We start from the raw sequence: 25,808 nt of genomic DNA, 5'->3' as shown, positions 1-25,808 counted from the left end.
TATATTTATAAAATATATATTTTATATATATATATATATATATATATATATATATATATATATATATATATATATATATATATATATATATATATCTATAAATAAATATATTTATAGAGAGAGAGAGAGAGAGAGAGAGAGAGAGAGAGAGAGAGAGAGAGAGAGAGAGAGAGAGAGTGAGAGAGAGAGAGAGAGAGAGAGAGAGAGAGAGAGAGAGAGAGAGAGAGAGAGAGCGGAGAACCACTGGTCTAATAAGGCTTTTATTTTGGAAGGAAACTCCAAAAGCGGAAGTTGTCATTAGCCGCGACTTTCATACTTTCACATGTTAGCATACGGCTAAAGCTAGTAACGTATTCATGACGTCTCTGTTATAAACAAAGTTTGCATTGATTATCAGTATTGGTTAAGTTCACATCCCAGCGTGTATTTTATCTCTTAGGTTTTCAGCAGTGAATGCTGAAAGAAGTGAATGAACTTTTCAGCCAATACATTGATAAACAGTAGCGTTACGCTAGCCTGAAGTAACCAGGAACACAGATGATTATTTGATTCGAGTTCTCATCGTTATTAATGATCAGTGGTGGAAACATGCAGAAGGACTCGAGACTGATAAAGACCTCCGCGCCTTCAGTGGCTCAGATTAACGCTGAATATGTCACTCAGGTGAGTTATGATTACTTTATGAAGTCAAACACAGTCGGTTTATTTGTGTACATCTGCTTAAATGTGCCGTGTTTTGTTTTTGTTCTCTCAAGCTTTCAAACAAATACTGGGCGCCTCATGTCAAGAATAAACTACCATTTGAGTCTCAGGTAAGATGACCAACTTTGTGCTTTAATTCTCCTCTTTATCTTCAGTCTGCAGGAGTTTACAGAATATATCAATCCAATAGAAATGAATCAACTCCTTTATACTAACAAATCCGTTTTTTTTTCAATCTACTCTGGCTTTAAAGAGGATGTGACTTATGAATATTTTCTATTTTCAGGTCATTGAAGACATTTATCAGAATGAGATTCTTAAATCAAAGTAAGCATATTCATGTACAGTTCTTGGAATGTAAAGTGCACTCATACACAATTCACTAATGATATGCTATTACTATTGTTGTTGTAGTTCTTGTTATTATTACAATAACCCCCAGTTTCACAGTCAAGGTTTAAGTCACAGACTAAAATGCATGTTTGCGCTGTTTTAACCGTAAGCAACTTGTGCGGACAAATCTTAAAATATATATAATATATCACCAGTTATGTTTTTTTTAATGCACGTTTATAAAAGCTAATTGAACTAAGGCCTAATCCTGACTTAATCTAAGTTCTGCATGTGAAACCAGGCCTGTGTTTATTAAAGTGTCCATGGCTGTTTTTGTAATGTTTTTACAATTCTGAATTGCAAGATATAAACTCAAAACTCTTAAGAAAAATAGTCGAATTGAGAGAGAAAAAGTCTCCGTTACCTTTTATTAATTAATTTGTTTTATTACATTGTTGCAACAAGCTTCCATTGTATTCATGTTCTATATAAAATGTAATAAAAGAGGAATTTGGTGTGTGTATTGACGTTTGGTCTTCTCTTTTCAGATTTGCCGTCAGAAAGATTATGTTGCTGGAGTTCAGGTTGGTGTTTTCTGTCCGCAGTCAGTGTGTGTTCGAGCCGTGTGTTACACACATTCGTCTGATGTGCTTGTCTGTTCCTCAGCCAGTATCTGGAGAGTTACCTGTGGTTGAACTACACACCTGAAGTCTCCACCAACAGCTTCCTGATGTCCATCTGCTGCATCGTCAACGAGAAGTTTCGAGAAAACGTTCCTGCCTGGGAGGTTTGTCTTCAACTCTGACTTTAAACACACTGAAAAGTCAAATAAATGACACTTCTGGAGATGAACGACATTTAACAAGATACCAGAGGTGTCAAGTAACGAAGTACAAATACTTCGTTACATTACTTAAGTAGAAATTTTGGGTATCTATACTTTACTTGAGTAATTATTTTTCAGCCGACTTTTTACTTCTACTCCTTACATTTTCACGCAATTATCTGTACTTTCTACTCCTTACATTTAAAAAATAGCCTCGTTACTCCTATTTCATTTCTGCTTGTTTTCATTCCCGCTTGTTTTCATTCTGGCTTGTCGTCGTTCAAAAAACGGCCAATTATACTACAATAGATCTGAGTCCCGCCTCCTGAACACACATCGCTAAACTGATTGGCTTTGTGTTTTCTTTCTAACTTGTGAGAGGCTGTCCGCGCGGCGCGCTGTAGTTACATTTGGTTTGTGCGAAGCGGCAAAACTCCTCCGAAGGAAACCTACTGTAGATGCGATAAGCGAGGGAGAAATGAATCAACAGTTTTGTGCTCAAGAATACGGGGCAAATCGCGTCAAATATTGCTTTGGGGACAGCCGTTTTTACAATATTGCCTACTGTATGACAATTCGCGGGATAAGTGGCAAACATAATCGTTAGTGTGTGTGTGCGTGCGCGCGTGTGTGTGTGTGTGAGAGGGAGACTGAGTGAGTGTGTGTGTGTGTGTGTGTGTGAGAGAGAGAGAGAGAGGGAGAGAGAGAGAGAGAGAGAGAGAGAGAGAGAGGGGAGAGAGTGTGTGTGTGAGAGAGGAGAGAGAGAGTGTGTGTGTGTGTGAGAGAGAGAGAGGAGAGAGAGTGTGTGTGTGAGAGAGAAGAGAGAGAGTGTGAAGAGAGAGAAGAGAGAGAGTGTGTGTGTGTGTGTGTGTGAGAGAGAGAGATAGAGTGCGTGCGTGTGTGTGTGTGTGAGAGAGAGAGAGAGTGTGGGAGAGAGAGAGTGTGTGTGTGCGCGCAACCATTATAGTGTCAAAATATCCCCACAAAGATGGCAATATCCGAAATCCTTATATGTGGCTGAAACAGGTATACCTATTATACAGCTATAGCCTAGTGCCTCACAAGTTTTTCAACATTTACATTTTAATATATATAACATTATAGTCATTATGGCCTTAGAATAGGAGGTGGGATGCACTATAGGCCCCTTTGGCGCGGTCTAAGCTTATGTCCTTAATGACATTTTTTGCCTTGCATTACTTTTACTTTTATACTTTAAGTAGTTTTGAAACCATGTACTTTTACACTTTTACTTGAGTAAAAAGCTTGAGTTGATACTTCAACTTCTACAGAAGTCATTTTAAACCCTAGTATCTGTACTTCTACTTGAGTAATGAATGTGAATACTTTTGACACCTCAGCAAGATACTTAGGTCACACCCACATGTTCTTGTGTAAAAAAATAATAATAATCGATTAATCTGTCGATTATTTTTTCGATTCATCGATGAATCGGATAAAATATATATATAATAAAAAATTAATTTCCAACCCTTTATTCAAAAACAGAACTGACAGTGCAAAAAATCTTCAGAAAGTGCACAAACAGGCTCGGCTCCTTGAACATCCCTGAGCTGTTAAAGTAATAAAAAAATTTTTTTAAATGGACTAACACAAAAAACATACACATGTGCTTTACATCTGCCAAATATATAGGCTTTTTTTTTTTTTTTAAATAAAGTGCACAAAACGATGTATATTTTTGTTTAAGGGACCTGAGCTGTCAGAACAATAAATCATTTTTAAAAAATAAAGAAAAATACAAATCAGAAAACTTAACAGGATTTGTTTAAACGTCAGAACTTGTTCTCTACACTATACACACACACACACTCACAGACGCACACACTCAAAAAAAAAATACAATGGATTGACCACCTCGTATGGTGTGTATTTTGCAGCTCATCCTTCCCGAGCATATAGTGAAGAGTCATTAGAGTAAAGAATGAACAATTTAGTGCTGCAAATTGTGGAAAAAATATTCCCCTTGTAGTGGTACTTGGGACAGAGAAGAAAGTGTTTGCATCTTCTGTCTATCTGATTCAAATCAGTCTGCTAATTTAGTGGTAGGATTTTAATAGTTTTTTAAATATATTGTTGTTCATTTATCGAACTTCCATGCCTCTTATATAGTAATTAAATATTACTATGCATGTACCAATTTACAAATGCTCGGACACACTCGGTCTCTCTGCGCGCACTGTCGCTCGCGCGCAAACACACTCGGTCTCTATCTCGCTCGTGGAGTTCGCTTCGCTTTTGTCCGCTCCGCGCTCAACTCAATTTTTTTTATATACTCAAACATCTCCTCGTCCCGCGACACAAAGAATCGATAATGAAATTCGTTGCTAACTCTTTTAATAATCGATTTTTATCGATTCGTTGTTGCGCCCCTACTAGTTTGGCACAATGTACTTTTTGTGTTGATGTTGTATGGCTGAACACTTGTGCTGCTCTTGAAGTGGATAAGGTGAGGACAGGTTAAGCTTTGAGGAACAGTGTAATTATAGATCGTTGTAAATTGATATCGAATCGTGAAATTTGAGAAATAAATACCTAGCCTTAAAGGATAATTCCGGTATTTAACACCTTGAGTCTATATTGTAGTTTGTTTTGGATGAACAAGAGTGGTGGACAACATTTTTTTGACAATGGTTCCTCTCTCGAGTTTTTGACTATAAAAGAATTGGCCATGGACCCATTTAACATTGGAGTCAATGGGCATGTCCGAAAATGTCATTAAAACAGCCAATAATGTTCGTTTACAAAACTGTGCTACTCACCGAGTGATTAGTGATGTTAGTTGATGTTCCAGAAACAAAAAGTGTTGCGAAATACAGTTTCTGTCGTGTTTTATTCGTCATTTTGTAAAATCCCATTGTTGAAAAAATAGTTCCACTATAGCAAAATAAACGGATTGGAATCATATATTGCGACGATATATTGTTTATAATCATCAATGAACACCACTAACCGCTCGGTGAGTTTAACAGTTTTGTAAACGAACATTATTGGCTGTTTTAATTACATTTTCGGACATGCCCATTGACTCCAATGTTAAATGGGTCCATGGCCAATTCTTTTATAGTCAAAAACTCGAGAGAGGAACCATTGTCAAAAGAATGTTGTCCACCACTCTTGTTCATCCAAAACAAACTACAATATAGACTCAAGGTGTTAAATACCGGAATTATCCTTTAAACACTACTAAAAAATAATTGTAATTTTAACAGTAAAAGACTGTAAAAACACCTGATAATTTGCTACCTGTAAGTTCATTATGGTGAAAAACTGTAACGGATGAAATGGGACATTTTGTACTTTAAAATACTGTTAAATATACAGTTTGTGTAAGCGAAAAAGTAACAAAAGATCTTATTTAACTGTAAATTCTCATGTTATTTTTCATTGAAATAACTGTTATCAGTACATCAGGGTTTTATGTTGTTAAATTAATGTTTCTGGCATTGAGTGTGTGTGTGTATGACACTGTGTGTGTGTCTAGACATTAGTATTTACTTCAGCTTGTGGAGAAGCTGCTTTTATAGCTCTCTTGATTCATCACAAGTCTCTTTACCTCCTTCGTTTAAGGTGGTCAGTGTACTATAAAGGTAAAAAAAAGAAGATTTTAGTAATGTGGTATATTACAATTATTTTTTATTTATTTTTATTTAAGGTTAGTCTGTAAAACTTAAAGTTCCTATTGTATTTTTTATCTGGCAACCACAACTGCTGATTTACTGTACATTTCCAGGGTTTTTGTTTACAGGCCCGTCTGATTGGATGTGACGTGTTGTTTCTCTCTCTGGTCAGGTTTTTAAGCGCGCGCCCACACACTTCCCTCACTTCTTCAGGTGTGTGATGGAGTCGTGTCTGTCGGGCGAGCAGCTCGGCCTGTCGCTGAAGGAACAGACGGTGCTTCTCCTCTTCCTGGATCACTGCTTCAACAGTCTGGTGCGTTCACTTGCTTCTCATTTACTCAGGGCCCTTTCACACCTACCTTGTTTGGTCTGGATTTTCTGACTTTTCAGTTTTAATCCGAATCAAAATGACAGGTGTGAGTCCTCCCCAGGATCACGGTCCGGACCAAACAGACCAAATTTGGTCCGATAAAAAGAGTTAGTCTCGGTCCGGATCAAACTGAACAAAGGTTTGGTTTGTTTCTAGTGTGAACATATTTTCTATTTGGTTCAGACTTTCAGAGCATTTACAGGAAGACACGGCGGCCATCTTGTCACAGTCAGCTCGCTCACTCGTAACATTGTTTTAATGGTGCATGTACTTTTTAAATAACCATAACTTGCTCAATTTTCTACCGATTTTCAAACGGTTTGGTTTGTTATAAACGTCAGAGATGTAGTTATGACGCATATGAATAATTATAACAATATTAACGTTTGTAAGCAACCAAACCGTTTGTAAATCCGTCAAGATTTCAGCGAGATAAGAGGATTTGTGTTTGTGCAGATCACTCGCCTTCAGATACCACAGAGCTCGCCAGAAAGCTTCCCTGTGACAAGATGGCCGCCGGTGATGCCGTTCGAGACTCCGCCTTAAGACATCTAGCCTTATATGGATATCTATGGTTCCCGCAGGATTGCTTGCAGTCTTCTTCTCCTTTCCTGCCGGCGACGATCAAATGTTCGCACGACGAGGACTTTCGAATTTGGCGAATTTTAACTAGCCATGACAGGTTTCCCGTGGGGTCTTAAAAAGTAAAAAATTCTGAACTTAAAATATAAGGCCTTAAAACATCTTAAAAACGGCCAGATTTTTATCCGAGGTCTTACATTTCATTAAGTCAGGTCTAGAAAAGGTTTTACCCTCGTTCATTTCCAGAAACGCTGGCCGCATAAATTACAAAGTAGCAAAAAAAAGTAGTCGTAGCCTACAAAGCGGAGCTGTAGAGAGCAGGGGTCTCCAACACGGCGCTCAGCTGCCAGCAGCTCGTGGCCTGACTGGAGATACTGTAGCTCGCCATGGGGCCGTTCACATATCACGTCTTTTGCGTGCTCAAGTTCGTTATTTCAAATGTAGGCGTGCGGCAAGCGCGCTTATTATAGAAGTGATGCGGCCGTTTTTTCCAGGCGCAGCGAGATGAAAAACTCTGAACTTTCAGAATTCAGCAAAAGCGACTAAAACGTCTTTGTCGTCGCGGAGAGCGCAGTGCATGGTTCCCGTAGCAACGACAGACGCCACGGGAAAATCGGACAGTTTTTTACTATTAATAATAAAAGATAAGCTAATGTGCATTGTAAATGTCAGTAATTTCTCTTTTTTTTTTTACTCATTCTTTTTATAAAAAATTATTTAAAGGCTGAAATATGTGAGGTTTATCTTTTTATAAAACCTTTTTGTCAACTTTATTTGAACTAGTAAATAACATGTTGCAAGACACTCTTTTAAAATCTAGCCATCATTTTTTATGTTATTATTTTAATGCTTATGTAAACAAAAAGTGCATATTGATGCTAATTTTATTTGTTATTTGCTGGTTAATGCGTCGTGTAGGTCTTCATTTCAGTCTTTATGGTCTTAAAACGATCTTAAATTTGACTTACTGAAACCTGCAAGAACCCACATAGATGATGACGTCAGGGCGCACGTATGCCATATAATGTTCTTTAGTGCGCTCGCATAATTGTGTGAAACCAAACCAAAACTTACAGAATGTATAAAATGTATCAAAACATGAACTTTGGTTTGGACCTTGGTGCGGACTCTCAGGTGTGAAAACCCTTAAATCATTAGCAAAGGTTTTGGCCAAAGGATTTACTTCATTACCTGTTGTTTCTCTCATCACTTGGTGGCGCTGTTGCTTTGAGAAACAGAGCATGTTATAGGGGTTTCAGCTGCTCTCTAATTTGGGGATCGTGTGGAAAACGACAGCTTCAGTTCAAGGCTGTTTTCATCTATTTTTGGCTTGCTGCTAATTTAAGGCATGGCGTGCCGTCCCTTCAGATGGCCCATTTGCATTGTTGATGTGATTTCATTGTCTAGTGTTCGTAATATGCTAATAATGTAAGACTATAGGCTTGTGTGGCAATACAAATGTCTATCGTGAGCCTGTAAAGAGCTTGAATAAATGCACATCTGTATTGTTTGTGATGAAGTCCAGATGCTGTGAGAGGTGTCAGCGCAGAAAATTGCAGCTCTAGTAAAAGTTCCACACACTCGGTTTTCAGTCTGTTAACTGATGTGTGTGAAGGAGCACGAGTAAGTGGCAGGAGCGCAGGGACTGTGTTTGTTTTTAACTGTATCTTGCTTTAATCTTGGAGTCATAATACCAAGCAAAGGCACAAAACCAGTCACGAGTCGCACGGGTATATCTGTGGCAATAGCCAACAATACATTGTATGGTTAAAAATTATAGATTTTTCTTTTATGCCAAAAATCATTAGGAAATTAAGATCATGTTCCATGAAGATATTTTGTAAATTTCCTACCATAAATATACATAAAAAAAATTTTTGTGAGTGAGTGCTGCACAATCGTGAACATAAATGCACAACTTTAAAGGAGATTTTCTCAATGTTTAGATTTTTTTTTGCTCCCTCAGATTCCAGATTTTCAATACTTGTATCTCGACCAAATATTGTCCTATCCTAACAAACCACACATCAATGGAAAGCTTCTCAAAAAAATAAAGAGAACCGTTTTGTGGTCCAGGGTCACATATGAGGTTTGGCTCCATCCCAGTAAAACAGAATTTTATTGATTATTGACTGTTTATTTGTGATGTTCTTCACTGCAGGAAGTGGACTTGATCCGTGAGCAGGTGCAGAAGCTGGTCTCTCTGCCCATGTGGATGTGTCTGCTGCCGGTGAGTGTTACTGCATCACACACACACACTTCATGCTCCTTATGATCTCTCTCGACTAGGGATGTGCCCGAATCCTAAAGGTCCGAGTCTGAAATTTTTGTATGCTCTGGTGGCTCTGAATTGTCAAAATTCTTGCTACGACTGCGGAAAACACAGAAAATCGAACCCGATCAGATTTTTTTTATGACGGACGAAAGTTTCGGAAGCAGTGTGTAAACGTGATTGACACAACGTGAGGTCATTTAGATTTTTTAACATGCAAAAATTTCGGACGAGAATTTCGGACTCCGTGTACAAGTACCTTAAGTCCGAATTCGGAAAGGCACAGAAAAAGAATAACGCATTCTATGGAGTCCCTAAAGGGACATGGTTGGGTTATTACAGTACCGTATTTTCCAGACTATAAGTCGCTCCGGAGTATAAGTCGCATCAGTCAAAAAATGCGTCATTAAGAGGAAAAAAACATATATAAGTCATACTGGACTATAAGTCGCATTTATTTAGAAATTTATTTCACAAAATCCAAGAACAGACATTTAATCTGGAAAGGCAAGAACAACAGGCTGAAGGTGTCCGGTATGTTAGCGTAACACATTAACAGTTATTCAGCTGCACAACAGCATAAAGAACATATACCTGTGAGGCTGAATAGGCTAAACTAACATTAGCCAGCGTGTCCAACAAGTTACCGGTCAGCAAGTTCACCAAGCTCCCGATCTCATTCCTCAACACTGAATCCATTGAGTTCTTCCTCGGTGTCGCTTCTGAACGAGTCCGCCAACTAGAGCGCCCTCTCACGGCTGTAGACGGTAATGTTTTCTCTTGGTTCATCTCAGTCAGTATGAATTAATTTTAATACATAAGTCGCACCTGACTATAAGTCACAGGACCAGCCAAACTATGAAAAACAGTGCGACTTATAGTCCGGAAAATACGGTACATCAGATTTCACTGATCATGTGAAGATGATAGTAAGGTGAGATGAATGACAGGAGGATTTGGTCCGCAGCAGATCCTGAGCATCATTGAGAAAAGTCTTATCTTGTAAAAGATGTGGTCAGTACCGCCGCTCCCTTTACACAGAGAAGCCGTGATCGTGAAAGTGAAAAGCGCTATATTGATGCCTTCCTGTAGCTCAAAGAGTAGTGTTGGCGCTTGCAACACCAAGGTCACGGGTTCGATTCCCAGGGAAAGCAGGAACTGATAAGAATGTAAATGTGTACCTTGAAATGCAATGCAAGTCGCGTTGGATAAAAGCGTCTGCCAAATGCATAAATGTAGATTTTTTTTCTCAAATTCTGTATTTTCCATTTTACTGGACTCTATTTAATAAAATGTTAATAATCAAAAAGGATGTCTAATTAATTACATTTATAAAACAATAATACATTTAATGCTTTATTAAAATATTAACAATAATAGTGATCTATGAAAAAGTTAAAACATTTTTATAAATCTCTGTGTCGCATATGCTTTCGTGCATTGACAAGACTCCGGTCTGTTTTGTCCAGTATTTGAGATGCTGGAAACTGACCCCAGGTTGTGTAATGTTTTAGATGAGACTGCAGCAGGAATTGAAGAAGGTCCCAAAACTGCAGAAGTTCTGGAACCTCATTAAAAAGAACTACGAGAAGATGGAGCCTCAGGATATGGAGCAGTAAGACCCCCGCACACCCCACAAACCTGAAACACGTCAGCGCAATGTCCCGTGTGTCTCATGATGAACTGTGTTTCCACAGAGCGAAGAAGGAGCGCACCTTCCTCGCTGCTCTCATAAAGAAGTTTCTGCTGGTTCTCATGTCCATCCCTGCGTCAGGTAAAGCTTCTCATTCAGATGAACACCTGTATACCTGTGAAGTCCAGGGGTCAGGAAGTAAAAGTCCTGCCATATGCAGGGGTGCAAACAGCGCGCTTTTCGGCGCCTCCCGCTTTTTTCACGTCAGTTTGGGTGACTTGTGTGAATCGTGCAGATCCGAAGAGTTTTTTTAAAAACTTGTTTTAAGTTTTTTTTCCCTTTTCTATCTTATCTATTTGTGTTTGAACAGACATGTGCAGGAAAAAATAAGCCAGTGTCCATCTCAACGAGTTTCCCCGTAAACGCAAAACGGATGCGTGTCATTACCAGTATACGTGCATTCGTCTTAAAGGGACAGCACCCAATATACCTGCAGCTGTTTGTGTCACCAAAGTTAATCAAACAACAAAAGAGAAAGAGAAAAATCACGTTTTGTCAAAAGATAAACTGTATTAATACTTAATACAGTTAATTTACCTGCAAAACATAAAGCACTGCTTTATTTCTCGTGTATTTGTGTTTTATTGTATTTATATTTGTATTTTGTTTATTAGTTTCTATGCAGATGCACTAGGCCTACCCTACACAATTACCCCAATCATCCTAGAATTATTAATTCTTTACAAAAAGAGCTATTCAAATCATCAGGTGAAATTGTTTTCATGAAATCGCAGTAATATATACCGGATATTTGCCGCGGGACGAGGGCTTCGATTACCTCTCTCTTTTTTGACCATACATGTGTTTGCACCCCTGACTATGTTTATGAACTCAGCTGATGTCCTGACTGAAAAACTGCTAATTAGCAAATCCAGATGATTGGAACAAAATACTGAGGAATTTTACTTTCTGAACCTGGACTTTACTCCTCATGTTGGGTTAGTTTGGGCTCGGTAAGATTTAAAAAAAATATTTTGAAGAATTCTCTTTTGTTGAAAACATTGAAAACACTAATATTGTGAAATATTGTTACAATAACTGTTTTCTATTTTCATACCGTAAAGCCTGACAAAATAGTACTAAAATAATTGAACGGTTTATCAAACCTTTAGACAGAATATAAGAAATAAAATAAAAAGTTTTCATATTTTTGTTTTTGTTGAATATCATATTTGATACATCAGGATTTTATGGCTCATATCGAACAGTGAGAATATTAAGCTCATACTTGAGGAAAAACACCTCAGTTTTATTCAGAGCCCCGAACTGAGCAAAAATATGTAATTTGGTGCAGATGCTGATATTTATATGGTCAAAAAGTAAGAGGAAATTCTGATGCTTGTAATATACAGTTATTAAGATCTCAATGATTTATAACAGATACTTACATAAAATTATATAAATATCAGTCGTCACTCTATATCTGACAATTATGTCTTGGTAAGATTTAAATGCTTAGTTTCATGAACAAAGCTCTGCAGTTTTAAAACACAATGCGCGCAATACAATAATGATTGAGAGATGAACAAATAAACCTTCTTCGAAAGCCTGATGATCATATTTGATATTCACATCTGCACATGATTTTTTATAAAAAATTATCTATGGATAATCAAGTAAACCTAAAATGCTTTAGGCCAGTAAGTGTTCATGAACCATGATCTGAAGGTAGACGTTTTTACATTTATAAATTCTCGATTCGATTTCAACTCTAAATTTCAATTTCGATTCCCGATCCGACTCAATTAATATAGATTTAATACAAATCCTATAAAAAAGGACGTGGTTAATTAATAAAAAGAAATGAAGAGCCACAAACCTGTATATTAAACTCTTTTTATTTTAGGTACATTAAAACCCAACTTCACACATATAATAAACAGACAGGATTTTGATGCAAGATGAAAAATTTATGCTGAAAATTAGATAAGTCACATGCCTTGATCAATCAGGATCAGGTTATTTTATGTTTAAGAGAAAACTAACATCAAATCTCACAGCATTCGCTGTAACATGGAGCCTATGAACAGTGGAGAAAAACTAATACTGGTTTTTGGGTGATAAATAAATATGGAAAAAAAATCCATATTTGTTCCCTTTAAGAATCAATTTTCGAATCGACCACATTTTAAAAAACAATTAATTGAAAAATAGATTTTTGCCCAGCCCTACTTTTTTTTGCCCATCTGTGGTTTAATGATGAGAGAAAGCCTAAAGTATATGCGCAATGATGATGGCCCTCAAAATCATGGTGATGTTTGGTGAACTTCGCATGGGCTATATCGCAGAGCTAGCATATTTCACGTTCGTCCATCTGTGCAAGAACCCCCTTTAAGCATGCGTGACGCTTCAGATCGCATGGCAAGTGTAAACGTATGAATCGGATATGGGTCACAATTGAAAAACGTGTAAACGGACGGTCGAAAAAATCGGATATATGCAACCAATCAGAATTGGGCATCAAGACCTGCAGTGTAAACGAGGCCTAAGATGGGGCTGATTTCTGTTTCCCATGAGGCCTCAGTGTTCCTGCCGCCCTTCAGGCTGTGAGTGTCTCTGTTTTCACCATCGTGAGCCGTGACCCAGCTTCACTCCTCTCGACGGTCCCTCCTCCCATCATGCACCTGTTCGGGTCACACAAGAGGCCAGCGCGCCCTGTTTACGAGACGATCGCTCTCTCTCTTCATGGAAGAGCCTGTCTCTCTGTGTGTGTGTGTGTCTGTGTGTGTGAAATGAGGTGTCGTCAGTGGTCTAATGTGTGTTTTGTGGTTCGTGTCGCTCTAGGCTCCGTCTCCATGGAGAAGGTTCACTACTGTGAGAGATTCATTGAGTTCATGATTGACCTGGAGGTACGTTTTCATGCCTGCATTTTTTCTGCTACTTATTTACGTTTCTTAAAAGATATTCAAGTTGGCATGAAATGAAAATTCACTGTTCATCATTTTATAAATGCATGTTATTTACTTGTGGATGCGTGTCATTTTTTTTATTTTTTTACCTTGTAAGAATTTTTTTTAGTGAAAAGTGAAAAGATATAGACAGATATGGATGGATGGATGGATAGATAGAGCTAGATAAATGATAGATAGATAGATAGATGGATAGGGATGGATGGATGGATAGATAGAGCTAGATAAATGATAGATAGATAGATAGATACAGATAGAGAGAGAGAGAGAGATAGATGGATAGAGATGGATGAATGGATGGATGGATACATATAGGGATAGATAGATAGATAGATAGATAGATAGATAGATAGATAGATAGATAGATAGATAGATAGATAGATAGATAGGGATGGATGGATGGATGGATGGATGGATGGATGGATGGATAGCTAGATCCAGACAGATGGATTAATGGACTACATTTTTTCATTTTCTTTAAACCTTTACACACGGATGTGTCACAATATGAAAGAATAGATCTGTCACTCCTTCCATTGATCAGCACTGTGACTTCAGATATGTGTGTGTGTGTGTGTGTGTTGGTTCACCCGTGTCCCTCTGTCAGGCGCTCCTCCCAACCCGGCGCTGGTTCAACACACTCCTGGACGACGCTCATCTGGTGGTGAACTGCCAGCTGTCCCACCTCACCGAGCGGGAGCAGGAGGGACACCTCTTCTGCCAGGTACAGGGGAACCACAACCCGCAGCAGCGCCCCACAAACAACACCACACTCGTCACGCGGCCCACAAACAACACCGCACTCGTCACACGGCCCACAAACAACACCACAGTCGTCGCGCGGCCCACAAACAACACCGCACTCGTCACACGGCCCACAAACAACACCGCACTCGTCACGCGGCCCACAAACAACACCGCACTCGTCACGCGGCCCACAAACAACACCGCACTCGTCACGCGGCCCACAAACAACACCGCAGTCATCGCGCGGCCCACACACAACACCGCACTCGTCACGCGGCCCACAAACAACACCGCACTCGTCACGCGGCCCACACACAACACCGCACTCGTCACGCGGCCCACAAACAACACCGCACTCGTCACGCGGCCCACAAACAACACCGCACTCGTCGCGCGGCCCACACACAACACCGCACTCGTCGCGCGGCCCACACACAACACCGCACTCGTCACGCGGCCCACAAACAACACCGCACTCGTCCCGCGGCCCACAAACAACACCACACTCGTCCCGCGGCCCACAAACAACACCGCACTCGTCACGCGGCCCACAAACAACACCGCTTTTGTCACACGGCCCACAAACAACACCGCACTCGTCACGCGGCCCACAAACAACACCGCACTCGTCACGCGGCCCACAAACAACACCGCACTCGTCACGCGGCCCACAAACAACACCACACTCGTCCCGCGGCCCACAAACAACACCACACTCGTCCCGCGGCCCACAAACAACACCGCACTCGTCACGCGGCCCACAAACAACACCGCTTTTGTCACATGGCCCACAAACAACACCGCACTCGTCACGCGGCCCACAAACAACACCGCACTCGTCGCGCGGCCCACAAACAACACCGCACTCGTCACGCGGCCCACAAACAACACCGCACTCGTCACACGGCCCACAAACAACACCGCACTCGTCACACGGCCCACAAACAACACCGCACTCGTCGCGCGGCCCACAAACAACACCGCACTCGTCGCGCGGCCCACAAACAACACCGCACTCGTCGCGCGGCCCACAAACAACACCGCACTCGTCGCGCGGCCCACAAACAACACCGCACTCGTCGCGCGGCCCACAAACAACACCGCACTCGTCGCGCGGCCCACAAACAACACCGCACTCGTCACGCGGCCCACAAACAACACCGCACTCGTCACACGGCCCACAAACAACACCGCACTCGTCGCGCGGCCCACAAACAACACCGCACTCGTCGCGCGGCCCACAAACAACACCGCACTCGTCGCGCGGCCCACAAACAACACCGCGCTCGTCGCGCGGCCCACAAACAACACCGCACTCGTCACACGGCCCACAAACAACACCGCACTCGTCGCGCGGCCCACAAACAACACCGCACTCGTCACGCGGCCCACAAACAACACCGCACTCGACGCGCGGCCCACAAACAACACCGCACTCGTCGCGCGGCCCACAAACAACACCACACTCGTCGCGCGGCCCACAAACAACACCGCACTCGTCGCGCGGCCCACAAACAACACCGCACTCGTCACACGGCCCACAAACAACACCGCACTCGTCGCGCGGCCCACAAACAACACCGCACTCGTCGCGCGGCCCACAAACAACACCGCGCTCGTCGCGCGGCCCACAAACAACACCGCACTCGTCACACGGCCCACAAACAACACCGCACTCGTCGCGCGGCCCACAAACAACACCGCACTCGTCACGCGGCCCACAAACAACACCGCACTCGACGCGCGGCCCACAAACAACACCGCACTCGTCACGCGGCCCACAAACAACACGGCACTCATCGCGCGGCCCACAAACAACACCGCACTCGTCACACGGCCCACAAACAACACCGCACTCGTCACACGGCCCACAAACAACACCGCTCTCGTCACGCGGCCCACAAACAACACCGCACTCGTCACACGGCCCACAAACAACACCGCACTCGTCACACGGCCCACAAACAACACCGCACTCTTCACGCGGCCCACAAACAACACCGCACTCGTCGCGCGGCCCACAAACAACACCGCACTCGTCGCGCGGCCCACAAACAACACCGCGCTCGTCGCGCGGCCCACAAACAACACCGCACTCGTCACACGGCCCACAAACAACACCGCACTCGTCGCGCGGCCCACAAACAACACCGCACTCGTCACGCGGCCCACAAACAACACCGCACTCGACGCGCGGCCCACAAACAACACCGCACTCGTCACACGGCCCACAAACAACACGGCACTCATCGCGCGGCCCACAAACAACACCGCACTCGTCACACGGCCCACAAACAACACCGCACTCGTCACACGGCCCACAAACAACACCGCACTCGTCACACGGCCCACAAACAACACCGCTCTCGTCACGCGGCCCACAAACAACACCGCACTCGTCACACGGCCCACAAACAACACCGCACTCGACGCGCGGCCCACAAACAACACCGCACTCGTCACGCGGCCCACAAACAACACCGCACTCGTCACGCGGCCCACAAACAACACCGCACTCGTCACGCGGCCCACAAACAACACCGCACTCGACGCGCGGCCCACAAACAACACCGCACTCGTCACACGGCCCACAAACAACACGGCACTCATCGCGCGGCCCACAAACAACACCGCACTCGTCACACGGCCCACAAACAACACCGCACTCGTCACACGGCCCACAAACAACACCGCTCTCGTCACGCGGCCCACAAACAACACCGCACTCGTCACACGGCCCACAAACAACACCGCACTCGTCACACGGCCCACAAACAACACCGCACTCTTCACGCGGCCCACAAACAACACCGCACTCGTCGCGCGGCCCACAAACAACACCGCACTCGTCGCGCGGCCCACAAACAACACCGCGCTCGTCGCGCGGCCCACAAACAACACCGCACTCGTCACACGGCCCACAAACAACACCGCACTCGTCGCGCGGCCCACAAACAACACCGCACTCGTCACGCGGCCCACAAACAACACCGCACTCGACGCGCGGCCCACAAACAACACCGCACTCGTCACACGGCCCACAAACAACACGGCACTCATCGCGCGGCCCACAAACAACACCGCACTCGTCACACGGCCCACAAACAACACCGCACTCGTCACACGGCCCACAAACAACACCGCACTCGTCACACGGCCCACAAACAACACCGCTCTCGTCACGCGGCCCACAAACAACACCGCACTCGTCACACGGCCCACAAACAACACCGCACTCGACGCGCGGCCCACAAACAACACCGCACTCGTCACGCGGCCCACAAACAACACCGCACTCGTCACGCGGCCCACAAACAACACCGCACTCGTCACGCGGCCCACAAACAACACCGCACTCGACGCGCGGCCCACAAACAACACCGCACTCGTCACACGGCCCACAAACAACACGGCACTCATCGCGCGGCCCACAAACAACACCGCACTCGTCACACGGCCCACAAACAACACCGCACTCGTCACACGGCCCACAAACAACACCGCTCTCGTCACGCGGCCCACAAACAACACCGCACTCGTCACACGGCCCACAAACAACACCGCACTCGTCACACGGCCCACAAACAACACCGCTCTCGTCACGCGGCCCACAAACAACACCGCACTCGTCGCGCGGCCCACAAACAACACCGCACTCGTCGCGCGGCCCACAAACAACACCGCGCTCGTCGCGCGGCCCACAAACAACACCGCACTCGTCGCGCGGCCCACAAACAACACCGCACTCGTCGCGCGGCCCACAAACAACACCGCACTCGTCGCGCGGCCCACAAACAACACCGCGCTCGTCGCGCGGCCCACAAACAACACCACACTCGTCGCGCGGCCCACAAACAACACCGCACTCGTCGCGCGGCCCACAAACAACACCGCACTCGTCACACGGCCCACAAACAACACCGCACTCGTCGCGCGGCCCACAAACAACACCGCACTCGTCGCGCGGCCCACAAACAACACCGCGCTCGTCGCGCGGCCCACAAACAACACCGCACTCGTCACACGGCCCACAAACAACACCGCACTCGTCGCGCGGCCCACAAACAACACCGCACTCGTCACGCGGCCCACAAACAACACCGCACTCGACGCGCGGCCCACAAACAACACCGCACTCGTCACACGGCCCACAAACAACACGGCACTCATCGCGCGGCCCACAAACAACACCGCACTCGTCACACGGCCCACAAACAACACCGCACTCGTCACACGGCCCACAAACAACACCGCTCTCGTCACGCGGCCCACAAACAACACCGCACTCGTCACACGGCCCACAAACAACACCGCACTCGTCACACGGCCCACAAACAACACCGCACTCTTCACGCGGCCCACAAACAACACCGCACTCGTCGCGCGGCCCACAAACAACACCGCACTCGTCGCGCGGCCCACAAACAACACCGCGCTCGTCGCGCGGCCCACAAACAACACCGCACTCGTCACACGGCCCACAAACAACACCGCACTCGTCGCGCGGCCCACAAACAACACCGCACTCGTCACGCGGCCCACAAACAACACCGCACTCGACGCGCGGCCCACAAACAACACCGCACTCGTCACACGGCCCACAAACAACACGGCACTCATCGCGCGGCCCACAAACAACACCGCACTCGTCACACGGCCCACAAACAACACCGCACTCGTCACACGGCCCACAAACAACACCGCACTCGTCACACGGCCCACAAACAACACCGCTCTCGTCACGCGGCCCACAAACAACACCGCACTCGTCACACGGCCCACAAACAACACCGCACTCGACGCGCGGCCCACAAACAACACCGCACTCGTCACGCGGCCCACAAACAACACCGCACTCGTCACGCGGCCCACAAACAACACCGCACTCGTCACGCGGCCCACAAACAACACCGCACTCGATGCGCGGCCCACAAACAACACCGCACTCGTCACACGGCCCACAAACAACACGGCACTCATCGCGCGGCCCACAAACAACACCGCACTCGTCACACGGCCCACAAACAACACCGCACTCGTCACACGGCCCACAAACAACACCGCTCTCGTCACGCGGCCCACAAACAACACCGCACTCGTCACACGGCCCACAAACAACACCGCACTCGTCACACGGCCCACAAACAACACCGCTCTCGTCACGCGGCCCACAAACAACACCGCACTCGTCACACGGCCCACAAACAACACCGCACTCGTCACACGGCCCACAAACAACACCGCATTCGTCCCGCGGCCCACAAACAACACCGCACTCGTCACACGCCCCACAAACAACACTGCACTCGTCGCACGGCCCACAAACAACACCGCACTCGTCACACGGCCCACAAACAACAACGCACTCGTCACACGGTCCACAAACAATACCGCACTCTGCCACCGGCTTGGGCCCGTAATCGCTGCTCACTTTTGCAGAACCCACACTGATGCAAGTTCTAAAGAGGAGTTACGTTATTGCCCGTTGTGCACATAAACCCTAAAGGTGGCGGTTTTATATATATATATATATATATATATATATATATATATATATATATATAAATATATATATAAATATAGCTGCAAGCAGCAATGGAGGGCCCAAGCCTTTAGTGCAACCGGCTTGGGCCCGTAATCGCTGCTTGCAGCTATATTAGAAATATGTGTTTACGTCAACTCCATCTGGTTCTGCTCTGACTTTGAGTCGCTTTAACCAAACATCTTCACACACTTGAGAAACGCTTATCCTTAAGGGCTTATCTTTTTGCGTCAAAATATACATTGCTTAATTTTGAAGAAAAGCCGTAGGTATCAGTATTGTAATTTTATATTTGATTATAATTTACATTTACATTTGATTATAAATCATAAATAACCCCGACAAACAAGCACAGCAAACCCGAAGGATTAATGTAATCATAATAATAATGTAATAATTTGCAGTTTTTATTTTTTTTATTTTTATTTTATTTTATTATTATACAGGAAAGTTAAAAGTAACAGTTAAGTCACCGTCAAACGGGCCTGGCTCAGTTTAAACAACTGGTTTACAGCAGGTTCCTGTTCTGCAGTAACATAAAACAATAAACAAACTCAATACATTTTTTACAAGACATAAGTATACACTGAACAAAGTACAGACCAATACAGCAGTAAAATACGTAAAGACAAATCTATAAACAAGTTAATGTGTGCAAGTATGACTATCTAGGAGAAATCGTTTATATGACTTTTTAAGATGTGTGATGGATGGTAAAGTTAGGGATGCAGTGATATTGAAATCGTAGCCAATATGGACAACCAATAATAATCTAGTGGAAAATGTTTTCCTTTATAAAAGAACAACTGCAGAAAACAATCTTTTCTGTCCCACAATCATTTAACAAATGAGCCAACAATGAAATGATGCATGCCGATGTGCAACAAATATTAATATAACAGAATACAGAAACAAAATGCCTGTGCTGTGGACTAAACCAAATCTTACGGACTCAAGAGTAAACCTTTCATTTACTTTAGTTTGTGTTTAAAGGATAATTCCGGTATTTAACACCTTGAGTCTATATTGTAGTTTGTTTTGGATGAACAAGAGTGGTGGACAACATTTTTTTGACAATGGTTCCTCTCGAGTTTTTGACTATAAAAGAATTGGCCATGGACCCATTTAACATGGGAGTCAATGTGCATGTCCGAAAATGTAATTAAAACAGCCAATGATGTTCGTTTACAAATCTGTTAAACTCACCGAGTGGTTAGTGGTGTTCGTTGATGATTATAAACAATATATCGTCGCAATATATGATTCCAATCCGTTTATTTTGCTATAGTGGAACTATTTTTTCAACAATGAGATTTTACAAAATGACGAATAAAACACGACAGAAACTGTATTTCGCAACACTTTTTGTTTCTGGAACATCAACTAACATCACTAATCACTCGGTGAGTTGCACAGTTTTGAAAAATAATGTTAAAGGTTGTTTTAATGACATTTTCGGACATGCACATTGACTCCAATGTTAAATGGGTCCATGGCCAATTCTATTATAGTCAAAAACTCGAGAGAGGAACCATTGTCAAAAAAATGTTGTCCACCACTCTTGTTCATCCAAAACATACTACAATATAGACTCAAGGTGTTAAATACCGGAATTATCCTTTAAATATAGGTTTGCTGACTAGAAATACTGATAATTTGGCTGTAATGTATCCGCTTACACTCATCAGGCTGGTTTGATAACATTAAAAACTCATAGTTGTCTGCTGATATTGATATGACTGTTTCGGTTCAACTTCAATGTTTTTTTAACACACAACGTTTGTGAGGCTTTTTCAAAGGTTTCTTCTACTTGACCATTATAATGATTGTGGTGGTGTTGTTGTGTGAAGCTGCTGGACATGCTGAAGTTCTACGCTGGCTTTGAGATCAGTGATCAGACTGGAAACGCTCTCACACAGAAAGAGATGACCACACTGCACTACGACAGGATCACCTCTCTACAGGTAAACATCAGTGTGCTCATGGAAAACCTGGAAGAATGACCACAAAACATGCAACCTCAAACATGACTTCTCATTTAAAGCATGTGAGTAGTAGCCTAAAGGTCCTTTCTCACTGAACGTGACGCAATAAAGCGAGGCTAATCGCTGACAAACCGAACGTCTGTTCTGTAACACTCATCTGGTCCGTGGCGATTCATTGGTTGGTTATGATGAAATCTGTCAGATGCTTCTGAAACTTGAAGGTCTGTGATTGATGTGTTTGTGTTTCAGAGAGCAGCGTTTGCTCATTTCCCCGAGCTCATTGATTTTGCCCTGTCTAATGTGGCCGCCGTTGACACGCGAGAGTCCCTCACCAAACACTTCGGCCACCTCAGGTAAGAGACTCGAGGAGGCTGCCGTACATTTGACGGAGTTGTACAAGTCCCCATGTAGTCTATCATTTTATCACTTAAAAACTAGGGCTGAACGATTAATTGCATTTGCGATAATATCGCAATATGATGAAAGTCATGAAACGTGATTTTTTTTAACTGCAAAAGCTGCGATTACACTCTGGTCACGTGGCACGCGAGAGAAAAGCAGTCTGCAGATGTAGCATCAACTTGGCACGCTTAGCATATAGGCCTGGCATACACGAAATAACAGTTTGTTTAATTTATGTGATATGTTATAATATATATAATTAATATATAATGATATATTATGTTATAGATTCTCTCTCCAAACGGATACATTTTCAGAATCGAGTTCGAGCTTAGTTTTTAAACACAGATGCGTGATTAAAAATAATCTTTCATAATGTTCGGAAAGGTTTAAGTGAATTACAAGGACTTTCGCGGGCTTTATCGCACAGGTTATGCCAAGCGAACATACAGATCTGACTTGAGTGTAAAGCGTAACTTATGCAAGTATTGTGACGCACAGCTGATATTTACGCTACGCCATGACACACTACGCCACTTCTGCATATGGCCATTTGGCCGGAAGCTAGTTATTTTACTTTATAAAGTTTTAAATATGAATATTTTTCTCACACAAACTCATGGCTTTGAAGGCCTTTATTAACCCCTGGAGATGCGTGGAGCACTTTTATCATGGATGGATGCACTTTTTTGAGCTTCAATCTGTTGTTTGCAATTCACTGGCATTATAAAGCTGGGAAGAGCCAGGATATTTATTAATATAACTCCGATTGTATTCGTCTGAAAATAGAAAGTCATATACACCTAATATGGCTTGAGGGTGAGTAAATCATGGGCTAATTTTCCTTTTAAAGTGAACTACTCCTTTAAAATAGCTTCAATGTAACACCCTTGCCTCATTTAGTATACGTGGTTCTATGAATATGCAAATGAGCCCTGATGAGCCAAATGATTTATATAGCCCTGTTCACAATACACATTGTTTCATAGCAGCGTTACAGTAGTGTTCATTTTATTAATGAAACTATGATGAAAAATGTTGATGTTCTTTTAGGACTGACAAGACTAAAATGTAGTTAAAAGTCCCCCTGTAGTCAATAATTTTATTCGTTACAACTAATCTTTGATCAGTAAAATGACATTTAAAAAAAAAATAATCCTTGAAAAAAATCCCCATCTTCATGCCTTAAAATATCTTGAATGTAACTCGACACCCTTGCCTCATTTAGTATATGCGGTTCTATGAATATGCAAATGAGCCCCGCCTCCACTCACTCACTCAGAGATCCACTGGTTGACGATCACAAGTTGATCTGATTGGTTACAAGGTAGTGTGTGACGTCAGAAACACCAGCGATTTCAAACCGTGTTTTTGAGACTGTCTTTGGTTCACTGCAGTTTTAAGCAGAAAATACTCAGCAATGCTGTCGACTTATGAACTTACACATGGTTTGTCCTAAAGCATATTAAAAACACCACATAGACATATAAACAACATTAAAAGCTTGATTTTCACCACAGGGGGACTTTAAATGTGATAATATCTTTATGGAGAGAGTGAGATACGGCCCATTACATTAATGGCTTTTGTCACTGATGGTAAAGTCTCTTAACTGCGGACACTGTTCCTGCCATCATGGAAAACACCGAAATGTTCGGGAGTTTTAGAACTGCATTTGTCAATGTTTTTCTCCAAACTTGTAGTGAATGTATCTATGTAGGCTATGCTGAAGAGCTGCATGATTAATCACGAGTGAGTGGAGGCGGGGCTAATTTGCATATTTCATAGAAGCGTGTATACTAAATGACTACGAGTCAGCTATTAAACTTGAAAAGTACGATCACAGCGAACATTCAGATCTGCGTTCTGATCCAGAGAGAGACAGTTGTCATGTCTAGATATAAAATGGCTTCACAAACAGTCTTTTCAGCCACACAGTGTCACTATTTCTGTCTTCCAATCATTCAAATGATCACATAAGTACTGGGATAAAAGTTTATAGTTCAGATATAAACACTGATGTCTACAGTAGTAAACAAATACAGTAAAGCACCTTTTGAAAGTAACTTGACACTTCAAAAAAAGTTGAAATTACATCGTTACACCAGTTGGTGGCAAAGTGACTGAAGTAAGGAATAACTGACGACGGCCAAAGTTTTAGCTCAAAATACCCCACAGATATTTTTATATAGCATGTTAAAGTTGTCACTTTTTGAGGGTGAGCAAAAACGCACCGTTTTGTGTCTGTTCCTTTAAATGCAAATGAGCTGCTGCTCCCGGCACAAAGGGGCGGAGCTTCAACAGTTCGTGTCCTTTTACCTCATTTGACATTTCAAAACTTTTAGCCTTTTATGTTCAAACCGGAGTCAGACAAAGATGGAGAGACTCAAGAAGAAGTGACAACATGTAGAAGAACAGGACGTCTCTGAATGGTTAGTTGATGAATTTATGTAGGTTATGTGTAGTTATCTTCTAGTCATTGATTAGCATATTCTGTCTTGATAATCTATAGAGTTCCCGGGTTTATGTAAATTCTAGGGTTGGTGATGTCACTAACCCGTGAGGAATGTCGTGTAGTTCCTACCAGCCGTTTGTTGTAGTCCTTTTCTTTAAAATAAAATATCTTCCTTTGCTTTGAACTTTGAGCGTTGTAACTTTGCAGATGTTGTTTATGATCAAACAGCAACATTACACACTAGCTAAAGCTAGAAAAGTGAAATCATAACCAACCACCCTTTAAAATAATTATTTTATCTTGACATGACGCATTAAAAACTACGCTGAGTGATAGTCTGTGCACTTATTATGAAATCTACGGTAATCTGCAGGCAGCGCAAAAAGACGGGCTTTTTTATTTAACGAATCTTCAGCAACACTCGTCTTTCTATCAAATAACACCAAAGCCTGTCGTTCTAGCAGCTTTAAAAGCTCAGAATGTGCAGATCACTTTTTACTCTCTCACTCTCTGATCTCTTTTTACTTCACAAGCCGCGTTTCCATTACCCTTTAAATTGCGCAATTTGAAGTTGTGAATTAAAAATAAAGCACAATGGAAACATCTCAGTTTTGCAAAAACTCCCATATATCGCAAATATTTTTTCACATTTTCTGGACGGTTCAAAAAAGGAATATTTTGTAAAACTGCAATGGAAAGGTCACCTGACATGCGTAGAAGTCTATCAAGCTTTAAAGATGGTGCGGTGTGTTTAAACAGAAGACGAGACCAAGTTCTTTATGAAACTCATAAAAGGCAATGCTTCTATCGAGAATGGGAATGTGATATCAGCAATGCAAAGCATTGTGGGATTTTAGGACAAAGAAGCTACTGTATAGTAGTGAGTGGAGATGTTTTTGTTAATATTATCCGACTTAAGAACAACACGTTGGAACGGTGATCGCTCGCTGTAATGCCGTAACCGCTCTTATGACCAGTGTTAACACAAAAACATCACAAATGGAGTGTATATTTTTTTTATTTGTTTTTCATATTTCCAGCTTGGAAGCAACGGGAGAAACTGAAACCAAGGGAAAGTTAACAAATTCCCCAGATTCTGCCTTCATGATCTATATTTATAGATTTATTCGATCATAGATATCGATTTATAATTTCTGGGAACTGCTCAAGTGTAAGCGTTCGCACTGCAAAAAGATGCTGTAGTTTTCCAGAAGAAGCGTAACAGCGCCAACGGCAGGGAAAGAGTTCAAACATCCTGGACGTTCCCAGAATACCCAGTTTTATCCCTCTTTCCTCGTTTACATCTGTCCAAATATTTCATAAAACAGCTTCTGAGAACATTATAATGG

The 25,808-nt window shown here is 43.1% G+C and overlaps 1 protein-coding gene across 1 annotated transcript in view; it reads left to right on the top strand.

The window, feature by feature from the left end:
* The first annotated feature begins 281 nt into the window (after positions 1-281).
* Positions 282-25,808, top strand: part of aqr (aquarius intron-binding spliceosomal factor) — an 87,345-nt gene continuing 61,818 nt past the window's right edge. Inside the window, exons 1-13 of the mRNA XM_079633050.1 lie at positions 282-663; positions 756-812; positions 989-1,029; positions 1,584-1,619; positions 1,702-1,822; positions 5,675-5,815; positions 8,616-8,684; positions 10,241-10,341; positions 10,424-10,500; positions 13,204-13,268; positions 13,936-14,052; positions 21,468-21,581; positions 21,852-21,955. Of these exons, the coding sequence (XP_079489176.1) occupies positions 571-663; positions 756-812; positions 989-1,029; positions 1,584-1,619; positions 1,702-1,822; positions 5,675-5,815; positions 8,616-8,684; positions 10,241-10,341; positions 10,424-10,500; positions 13,204-13,268; positions 13,936-14,052; positions 21,468-21,581; positions 21,852-21,955 (1,136 nt within the window). The 5' untranslated portion in view covers positions 282-570. The remainder of the gene's footprint in view (positions 664-755; positions 813-988; positions 1,030-1,583; positions 1,620-1,701; positions 1,823-5,674; positions 5,816-8,615; positions 8,685-10,240; positions 10,342-10,423; positions 10,501-13,203; positions 13,269-13,935; positions 14,053-21,467; positions 21,582-21,851; positions 21,956-25,808) is intronic.

This window comes from Phoxinus phoxinus, assembly GCF_949152265.1.
Source record: "Phoxinus phoxinus genome assembly, chromosome: 13".
NCBI classification, from domain to species: domain Eukaryota; kingdom Metazoa; phylum Chordata; class Actinopteri; order Cypriniformes; family Leuciscidae; genus Phoxinus; species Phoxinus phoxinus.
Note: the sequence above shows the minus strand (reverse complement) of the source record. Positions and strands in the feature narration are given on the sequence as shown.